At 53.2% G+C, this 9,953-nt stretch overlaps 2 protein-coding genes across 3 annotated transcripts in view; both read left to right on the top strand.

Moving 5' to 3' along the window:
- Positions 1-3,236, top strand: part of RTFDC1 (replication termination factor 2 domain containing 1) — a 27,934-nt gene extending 24,698 nt beyond the window's left edge. For both annotated transcript variants that reach the window (XM_005880682.2, XM_014528708.1), the window contains 3 exons: positions 1,650-1,704; positions 1,787-1,882; positions 2,799-3,236. In XM_005880682.2, coding sequence (XP_005880744.1) covers positions 1,650-1,704; positions 1,787-1,882; positions 2,799-2,974 — 327 coding nt within the window. In that variant the 3' untranslated portion in view covers positions 2,975-3,236. The remainder of the gene's footprint in view (positions 1-1,649; positions 1,705-1,786; positions 1,883-2,798) is intronic.
- A 1,537-nt stretch (positions 3,237-4,773) lies between these two features.
- LOC102243893 (protein FAM209A) lies at positions 4,774-7,719 on the top strand. Its single transcript, XM_005880694.2, has 2 exons — positions 4,774-5,489; positions 6,592-7,719. Exons 1-2 carry the CDS (start codon positions 4,869-4,871, stop codon positions 6,853-6,855), a joined length of 885 nt encoding a protein of 294 aa, XP_005880756.1. The 5' UTR covers positions 4,774-4,868; the 3' UTR covers positions 6,856-7,719.
- The last annotated feature ends 2,234 nt before the right edge of the window (positions 7,720-9,953 follow it).

Raw genomic sequence — 9,953 nt, 5'->3', positions numbered from 1 at the left:
GGGGTGGGGTGGGGTGGGGTGGGAGCAGGGCTTGTCAGGGACCAGCGTTGTCGGGAGGGTGACAGCACCACAGGCTGAGCCATCACGATTGCTGCTCTCACTGATTTTAGAAGAGACCCATCAACCCTCCGTATCGGCGGGTTTTCATCAGGGGATTCAACCAACCAGGAATCAAAATTATTTGGAGGTGGGAGGTGATCCCAGAAAGTTCCAAAAAGCAAAACTTAAATTTGCTGCACGCTGAGCGCTGTGCTGGATCCACAGGAATGAAGTGATGTGTAGGCATACCCTGCCGTAGCCTCTGTGCTCATGTAGGTCACGCGTAAATGCTCTTTATGTAAATGCCATTTTGTATAAAGGACTTGAGTATCCTTGGATTTGGGGCCCTGTGGGGGTCCTGGAACCAGGGTTCATAACTTGTGAAAGCAAGGAAAATCGCCATCACCCCAGCACATCCGAAAAGCCCGCTGCCAAGATCTGAGTGTCCAGGAGTCGCCTGGACACCTGGGCCCCCGGGAGCCTGTGCCCACCCCCGGCCGCCAGGTGCAGCCCCTCCAACAGCACCTGGAGCTGCCCCCTAGCCTTCCCCGCCCTCGGGGCTCCAGAAGGCACCCGAGCTCCGGAGATGTCCGCGTGGTGCCAGACGCTTGACTTCAGTGAGTTGTCGCGTCTGTCCCAGGCTTCCCGGGACGCCCGTGCCCTCTCCGAGAGGTGCTCACTGGCGCTCTGGTTACTGCTGCCGGACACCGGACACCGGACACTTCCTCAGACACTCCAGCAGGAGGCGGCTGGCAGCTCCTCCCGACCCAGTGCTGTCCTTTCACATGAGCTCTGCGTGAGCCGAGGGCTCAGAGCTCAGCAGCTGCCTCTCTCTGTTTTGAAGGGCTCGCTCTTGTCCTCAGGTTTTTACGTTGTATACGAGTGTTAAAGGTCACATGCACGTGTGCATTATAAGTTCAGGGCTCCTGCCCGAGAAAGTTCCTTTTCCCAGTTGTCTAGTGAGGGGAACCTTCTGGATGGTTAGGCTGTGTGTCTGTAGCGCCATCTTTTGGCTACTTAGGAAAATGGCATTTTTAAAGGAAATTCTCTGAATGAACAAGGTCCTATTTCTCCTGTGATTGAGTCGGTTCTAGCACAGCCATGTGGTTTTAGAGTGGTTCGTTGCATTTTAAAAATTAGGAGCGACAGAATCCTAGTGCCTGAGCATCTTAATGGCAGTAATCCCGAGGTGGGAGGACCGGCCCAGCGTCCTTCAGCACAGCCTCAGCCCTTGTGGAGCAGCGAGCAAACAGGAAGGCGGTGTGAGCGCCCGGAGAAGCCCCCTGGGTGCTTGTGCGGGCGGGATCGTTCAGGTAGCTGCTCCTTTGTGGACAGCAGTCACCATTCACGTTGACTTACCACTGAACACTGTCAAAATGTTGTGAATGTGATTTCTGGAACGTGAACGTAAGCAGCTCTCCATAGAGATGTTCTTGAGTGAGGCAGAGTACATGACTGGGGACACGCGTGGAATAAATGGCGCCTGGGGTTGTCTTCAAATGAGCCCCGCCTTGAGTGCACCGCTCAGCCTGGCGTGAGGCTCTCGGGTGGCGGGCGGCCGCTGAGGCACTGGAGGGAATGAGGTGCATCTCCACTTCCTCTCCCTACAGAAAACAAAGAAGGCCAAGGCAGCAGAGTCTGTCTCACACCCGGCGGCCAGTGAAGGTAGGTGCTGCTCGCAAAGCAGGCGGAGGGGCGGTCTTCGAGCCCTGGGTGGTCTGCTTCTCTTACTTTGCTTCTCTTACAGAGTCCGCAGGGCCGTCCGGAATGAACACGGGAAAGCCTGAGGCCTCCAGCCTTGACTCCCGGGAGAAGAAAGTCGGCCCGGTTCCCAGAAGCACAGGTGGGTCCCATGGAGCCGCAGCGGCTGCTCAGAAAGCTGGGCCCTGGGGTCACGTCACAGCTTTATTGGCCTGAACTCAAAAACCGAGGTTCATCCCAAGTCCTGTCTCGGTCGTGCGCTGAGCTCTCTCGGGGACTAGAAACACTTCCAGACCCCAGAGCAGGAGCCTGTCGGGACGGACAGGTCTGGGCACAAGTGCTGATGTTCACTTGACCTGTGGAGCGTGCGCTTGGTGCCAGGCTCACGAGGCTGCCCGACCTGGGCCGGGAATCCCAGAGACGGGGTAGAGGGCCGGGGCTCAGCGTGGGGCGGGGGCTGGGTGTGTGTGCACCCACCCGGTGCTCAGAGCCTCCCTCCCCCACCCGCCTCTCGGCCAAGTTCTGAAAGCCATTCAACAAATAGTCCAGAATTCAGCGTATTTCTCCTGAAACCTGCTACCTTTAACTAAAAAACAAAACACTATTTATTTCACAAAAAGGAAAACACAGATTGGTTAGGTACGAGAATGTCTGACCTCATGTGCGTTATAAGTTCAGGGCTCCTACCCGAGAAACAGTGGTTAGCAGCCACAGTGGTTATGGGTTGTGACCCCTGCTCTCCATGTAGTAGCCCCCGGCGGGGGAGCTCACTCAGCCTCCACTGCCTCTGATTCAACCGTCAAACAGGCCATCCCACGCCCTCGTGAGGAGGGGTCAGTGTGGGCACTGGCCAGTAGTTGAGTAGTTAGTGTGATTTTAAACGCCGTAGCTCCGTCTGTCTCTAGGAGGCGGTGACTGAGAGGATAAAAGGAGGATAAAGGGAGGAGGAGGGAAATTCCCGGGAGGAGCAGGCTTACTTTTCTCCCTTCGAGAACGTGCTGTTTAGAATGATCTTTAGTTCCGGCCGTAAAGCGTCTGGCTTTTCCTTTTCCCAACAGCTAATGGGAGCTCTTCTGGGAAAGCCGGGAAGCCTCCCTGCGGCGCCACGAAGAGGTCCATCGCCCACAGCGAGGAGTCCGAGGCTTACAAGTCCCTCTTCACGACCCACAGCTCCGCCAAGCGCTCCAAGGAGGAGTCGGCCCACTGGGTCACCCACACGTCCTACTGCTTCTGAGCCCAGGCCGCGCCCCGCGCAGGCTCCGTCCGGCTCCTGGAGGCCGCGTGTGGGCGCTGGCTGTGCAGGGGGCCTGCACCGTGTCACCAAGGTGTCCCCCAGACCTTGGTGCTAGTGGCCACTCCTGCCTCTGAGGCACGGAGGTGACTCGCACCCAGTGGCCGCGCCACCCTCTCCCGGCTCAGTGCTCCGTCCTAGCCCCCAAGCCGTGCTGGCTGCACTTCCCAGGCTCGAAACCATTAAAGATTCCAGATGCCTCGTGGGTGTGTGCTTGGCTCATTTTGACTAAAATCCGAGGTTTTGCTGCCAGCAGTAAATTAAATAGAAGGGAGGAGCTGCGGCCGCACTCTGCCCACAGGTGTTTGCAGGAGCACTGAGAGGTCGGGACCCTGGCCCAGTACTGGGGGAGGGGCGTCCTTAGTTTATCACTTCTTTGAAGATAGAATAGAACAAGTTGGGCACCTGGCATTTGATACAAAAGTAGAGCAAGTCTGCCTTTCCTCTCCTCGGTCTGTATTTCTGTTCTTCTGTCTCCCACTCATGTTTTATAAGAAAGTTGAGCGTCAGGACTAACTCCATGGTATTATCAATTCCTATCTTTAAATATACATAAACGTTTCCAAGTAACAAAACTCACGTGGGACAAAACTTCCTCAGTGTTTCTGTGGTTTGAGGTCATCTCTAAATCAAGGCTGTTTGTCCCTTCCTGCAGTCCCCCTGACCACCAAATGTTAGAGCTATAACATGGGGTACACACCCCTGGGGGCACCTCAGAATACTCCGCAGGTGTGGCCCAGAGCACAGGGATGCCTCTCCCACAGGAGCCCTGTGAGGAGGGACTAGGGACAGACAGGTGGCAAGGATGAGCCCTTGAGGGTCACAGCACACCCTCCAGCCGCAGCCATAGAGACCAGGCCAGCTGCTTCCCCGCTGCCGGGTGTCGCCTGCAGGAAGGCCCACCCCTGCAGACAGCACCTGCCCCTGGGGGAGCGTGAGCGGCACAGCCCTGCTCGCCGACCCCTCTGGTGCCAGACCGTCTTACAGAACCTTTGCCGCTGCCCAGAGCTCAGCACAGCTTGAAGTTCCCAGTGGACCTTTGATCATACTCAGCAGAAGGTTGGTTTCTGGGGAATAAGTGAGCCAGATGACCAGGGGACAGGGACAAGCCTTGTGTTCTGTTGACGGCTTTCCTGTTTCGTGTCATTCACTGGCCAGCGAGCCCCAGCTATACTCCCGGCATTGGCCTCGCTGCCTTCAGGCTGTGTGCTCACCTCGGCCCTCACCCCTGTCCAGGTGCCAGTTCCCTCCTGATCAGCCTTCAAACTCGACCCAAATGCCTTTTTCAGGAAAGCCTACCTGTGTCACCTGACCCTGCTCTATTCAACACTCCCTGCTCCAGTCACCGTTTAATAAATTACACCCTTATTAGCCCAAGGCCTGCACCCGGGTGAAAGGAGTGAGTGAGGCGGTGGGGACTGAAGGGGGCTGGAGAGAGCGTGACCACCTAGAAGGCATTCCTACTGGGACCAGTGTTTTCAGATCTAACATATTTTCAAAAGGAGCCAGAAATCCAAGTTTTAAAAAGACCCTCCCCCCAACCCCAACATTAAATCCTGCAAATAATTATTTTTAGAAACAATGTAAGCCAATGGTTCCTAATGTTTAATTTTTGTTTTTAGTCCTCACCTGAGGATATGTTTTTATTGATTTGAGAGAGAGAGAGAGAAACATCAATGTGTGACAGAAACATCCATCAGTTGCCTCCCGTACGCACCCTGACTGGGGATCGAACCCACAACCTAGGTATGTGCCCTGACCAGGAATTAAACCCACAACCTTTGGTTACGGGACAACCTCCAACCACTGAGGCCCCGGCCAGGGCGCCTCTGGTTTAATGTCTTTCTCACTGGGCTCAGCTCCACAGGGCACATGCCCCGCATTTGACACGGCATCTGAACTCAACAAACGAAACACAAAGGCAGGCAGGCCTCGGCCAACACAGCACCAGGGCGTCAGAAAGGCTAGCAAGGACATGGCAAGCACCATCCACCCTCTCTTGTTGACGGCCTGCTGGGAACGCCTCCAGCTCCCTACATCCTCCTCCCGGACCCTGGCCTCACTGGCCTCCCTGCCGCCATCACAATGGCCGGAGCTGCTCCTGGCCGGGGCCTCTGTGACATCAACCCGGCTCAGCCCCAGCACTCAGTCCAGGTGCGAGGGCAGACAGACCCACCATGAGCAGCCTCCTCCCCCACCCCTGCTCACCATGCGGACGCTGAAATGGACCTTGTTCCTGCCCATATGCCTATCTTGCGGCTACGCCTTTATGTTTTCTTCTCTGAGGGAGAATGTCAAAGCACCCCCCGGAAAGGTGCCTTGCGGAGGGCACTTCCGAATTAGGCAGAACCTACCAGAGCACGCCCCAGGCTGGCTCGTCAGCAAGTGGCTCTGGTTCTTTTTTATTGTTATACTGTATGTAATTCTCAAGTTTCGAAGAGACCGTGAGAAGAGTAAGGTAAGGACGGCTCCATTCTTTATCCCAGGTTGCTGCCCCCTCAGAAATCTCCGACTCCGAGACATGGGGGTGGTCCAGGCAGGACGGTAGAGTAGAAGGGATTTTAATGCAAAGTAACCACCGCGGTCCTGGGAGACGCTGGCCAGTCCTTTCTGATGGAGCCCAGACCCACCACAGCTGGGACTACATTGGAGACCAGCTTCTGGTTACTGGGTGAAGGAAACCTTGGCTTGATATTTATAGCCTGTTCAGTGAGTTTGTTCAATGAGGATAGATTCAAGAACTTGGTGTGTTTGGGGTCGAAATTATTCACAGAGCCAGATTCGCTGCCCGAGGTTTAATTTCCCTAGCGGTTGACTTCTTACAAGTTGCTGAGTTGAATGCAGTTGATAGCATTATCCCCAGTAAAGGCAGAGAACTTTGTAAAGGGATAGAGGTGTGGAAAGGTGATAGCCCCTGCCTGCAGCAGCCAATCATCTCCATGAAGGGGAAAGAGACAGAAAATGGCAGCTTATTCTCTACCAGACGGACCCCCACACCTCCCTGGGCTGTGTCCAAACCGACCAGAGGGGCTGGCAAGCCTCTCTGTAGAGGCCCAGACACTAGATGTTTTCAGCGTTGCAGTGAGTGACTCAACTCTGCCACTTTAGTCTGAAAGCAGCCCTAGCCCAGTGGTCCGCAAACTCATTAGTCAACAGAGCCAAATATCAACAGTACAACGATTGAATTTCTTTTGAGAGCCAAACTTTTTCAGCTTAAACTATATAGGTAGGTACATTGTTATTAACTTAATTAGGGTACTCCTAAGGCTTAGGAAGAGCCACACTCAAGGGGCCAAAGAGCCACATGTGGCTCGAGAGCCGTAGTTAGCCGACCATGGCCCTAGACAGTATGTGTGTGAATGAGTAGGGCTGTGTTCCAATAAAACTTTATTTACGATAACAGATGGTGGGCCACATTGGCCCTTGGGCAATAGTTTGCCAGTCCCTGGACTAGAGCAACGCTAGAACCTTCTTCTGTTAGGTGAGCCCACCTCTCCTGGACCTGTGTCCAAGTCCCCAAAGCCGACGGTGTTATTCACCCCGCACATCTTTGTTGACAGGAAAAGACCCCTCCTGGCCCTCGAGGCTCTTCGGTTCGTGCTGCACCGAAGAAGAACCAGTGTGCTAACCCCAGCAAAGACTACGCACTGCACACCTTAAGCCAGCTCGAGATGGACCTCGTGCAGTTCATGTCCAAGGTGCGGAATCTGAAAGTCGCCGTGGCAACTGCCGGTGACTACAAGGCGCAGAACTTTGAGAGGCCTGCAGACCCGCATAACAATGTTACCATCTATGAAATATGGGGCGAAGAAGACTATGAATAACTGGATTTGTGTGTCAAAGTAGGACAGGAAAGTCGAGGGTAGACACACCATATGCAAACTAATAAAACTGTTCTGAAGAAAAATCTCAAATCTGAGATGTTTTCCCCTCTTCGCTTAAACCTGAAAAAATAAATGTGAGGCCAGTAGCCGTGGCCGTGGCCATAAAGGTTTTGTTTTTTGGCCTTTCTTGCTTCCTCCAGGGTTGTGGTGATGAGACGCTTGGCCAAGGGGCCAGGGCCGGAGAACAAGGTTTAGGAAATTTGGGGTGTTAATATCATTTCCATACTTGCTGTCTTTATATTAGCTATTTGTGCAAATGATGGAACTGATTATCTTATAATTGATTACATTATAAAGGACAACTCTAATTATGGGTGTAATAAAATGATTGAATTAGGTGTATGTGTGTGTGTGGCGGATGATGGTTTCTAGAATCACTTGATTTTCTTACCCCCAAAAGTCTTATTCATTTCAGCTCATGATGCATTGACTGTCTTCTACCAATTAGCAGTTACATATGTCCAATTGAATTAAGAAAATGGAGAATTGATTCATACTAACCAGGGCTCTGTCAATTACTTGCTATGAATGTTCTTTATAGTACCTATTAAAATATGGATGTTTTGGCATGTTACTGTGGCTAATGGGAAGTACATGTGCTTAATACGGCTGTTAAGTTGGCTTATGACCCCTTCTGCAGGCCACCCTGTTTATAGATGCGCCGGGCAGGGCTAGAGGAGCAGCTGAGGACCCAGGGCAGTTCCCTTCCTTCCACCTTCCTTCCCACTACAGAAGGCGAAGTCCCGCCCTGGCTGGTGTGGCTTGGTCGGGCGTCCTCCCATGTACCCAAAGGTCCCCAGGCCCATTCCTGGTCAGGGCACGTTCCCAGGTTGTGGGTTTGGTCCCTGGTTGGCAGCCATTTAAAGGTGTTTCTCTCTCATCAATGTTTTTCTCTCTCTCTCCCCGTCTCTCTTCCTCTCTCTCTCTAATAATCAATAAAAACATATTTTACCCCCAAAAAAGTTTATTCCCACTGTTTGAACAACGTCTTCAGCATCTGTCCCACGTGAGTGTAGGAGTTAGGCCTCTAATGAAAGCTGCCTGTCTGCTCCCTCGTGTCAATGTTACTCATCTTTGAAAAGTGGTCCCTGAACACTTGACCTCGATTACAGGACAGGGGAGAACGGAAGGAGCTGAGATTATTTCTGGGTTCTTACTGTTTTCAAGCGAATGAGACTCCTGTGAGTTATTTTCACAGGACACTCTGAAGAAACTCAGATAAGCTCACAATACTTTGGTTTTAGCCTTTGAATTCAACAAGGGACAGATTTTAGATTAGAATAGAGACCATCTAAAAAGCCAGTGGTGCCCGGCTGGCGTGGCTCAGTGGTTAAGTGTCGACCTGTAAATCAGGTGGTCACGGTTCGATTCCCGTCAGGGCACATGCCTGGGTTGCAGGCTCAATCCCCAGTGTGGGGCGTGCAGGAGGCAGCCGATCAATGATTCTCTCTCATCATTGATGTTCCTATGTCTCTCCCTCTCCCTTCCTCCCTGAAATCAATAAAAATATTTTTAAATAAAAAATAATAAGAATTAAAAGCCAGTGGTCACCAAAAAAGCATGGCTCACAGGTCAAAGCCAGCCTGCGGGTTGCTTTTGTAGGGCCCTGAAGGTAAAAATGGTTTTTATAGTTTTTAATGGTTGGGGGGGAAAATTAAAGAATGAATAATATTTCAGGACATGAAATTTGAATGGTCCTAAATGCTCAGTAGCACACGCCACTCCCGTCATCCACACATTGCCCGTGCTGCTTTTGCACTAAGTGATGGACTCAATTATAGCACAGAAATCGCATGACCCGGAAGCTGAAAATATTTACTAACCAGCCCTTTACAGGAGAAGCTTGCCACCCCCTCGCACATGCTACCCTCATGTATTATGTTTGCAACCAGGCAAAGCACCGGCCTGCAGACTGAAGGGTCCTGGGTTCGATTCTGGACTAGGGCTCATACCTCAGTTGCCGGCTTGATCCTCAGCCCCGGTTGGGGCACGTGCAGGAGGCGACCAATCAATGTGTCTCTCTCTCATCCATGTTTCTCTCTCTGTCTCTCCCCCTCCCTTCCACTCTCTCTAAACATCAATGGGAAATGCCCTCGGGTGAGGAGTGACAGAGAGTGACCCCACGCCTCTCTAGCCCAATACGCCGCTCTGCAGGACACATTCCGCCTGGGAAGTCCTGCCCCTCAGCCCAGTCAGTGTCACGCAATGTTTTCACACAAAAATGCATGAGAGGAGACTCAGGAGCTAGAGCGCCACAAAGCTCCCTACTTCTGCTGTTAGAGCATAAACGCAACTCCGAATGCCCCCACACTCCTGGTTTCAGCGGTCACTGCAGTGGCCACGCGGACGTGTCCCCGAGGGGCTCGCTCAGGCAGTTGGCAGAATGCTTCCTCGCGCTATAGGGTCATGGAGTCCCGCTTCTCCATCAAGTCCGCCATGCTCTGCTCTGGAAGGGGGGGGAGGGCGGCGAGGGACGACCCCAGGGCGAGATACCAGGGCCTGAGGACCCGGCTGGAGAGACGAAGGGGATGGGGCTTCATGGGGATGCTACCAAAGCAGCATGGAGGACGGTGACACATACCTGGATGAGAGCAGGGGGAGGGGGGGGAGCAAACTTCTCAGATGGCCCCAGGGCCACAGGCCTTGTCTGTCTGTCCCCTGAGTGTGGGCAGCTGCTGTGACTGAAGGGATGGCCACTCCGGTGATTACATTGCGTTACAAGAGGCTCCCTAGGGGCCAAGACACCCTCCTGGTGGCCGGGAAGAAGCAGATGCCACTTTATGAGGGTAAGGGTCACAGGGCAAGGATGTGAGGGCCACCTCTGGGACCTGTGAGTGGTCCCCAGTCAGCATCTAGAAAAACCAGGCACCCACCCAAACCAGTGGCCTGGAGGAGGCCCCAGGAGGTGGGCCCAGCCCCTGACCTGCTTGTCTCCTGACCCACGGGAACTGAGACCGCAAGTCGGTGTCATTTCAGCCACTGAGTTTGTGGTATTTATTACACAGCAATAGAAATGGGTGCAGCATGCGGACACGTCC

This window comes from Myotis brandtii, unplaced genomic scaffold (assembly GCF_000412655.1).
Source record: "Myotis brandtii unplaced genomic scaffold, ASM41265v1 scaffold647, whole genome shotgun sequence".
In the NCBI taxonomy this organism is placed as follows: Eukaryota; Metazoa; Chordata; class Mammalia; order Chiroptera; family Vespertilionidae; genus Myotis; species Myotis brandtii.
Note: the sequence above shows the minus strand (reverse complement) of the source record. Positions and strands in the feature narration are given on the sequence as shown.

What these genes read in the sequence shown, in the direction of transcription:
- LOC102243893 (XM_005880694.2), top strand. Translation starts at nt 4,869, where the DNA reads ATGTCTTTCTCACTGGGCTCAGCTCCACAGGGCACATGCCCCGCATTT. An exon ending in GAGACCGTGAGAAGAGTAAG is followed by an intron (nt 5,490 to 6,591) that starts GTAAGGACGGCT and finishes CTTTGTTGACAG; the next exon opens with GAAAAGACCCCTCCTGGCCC.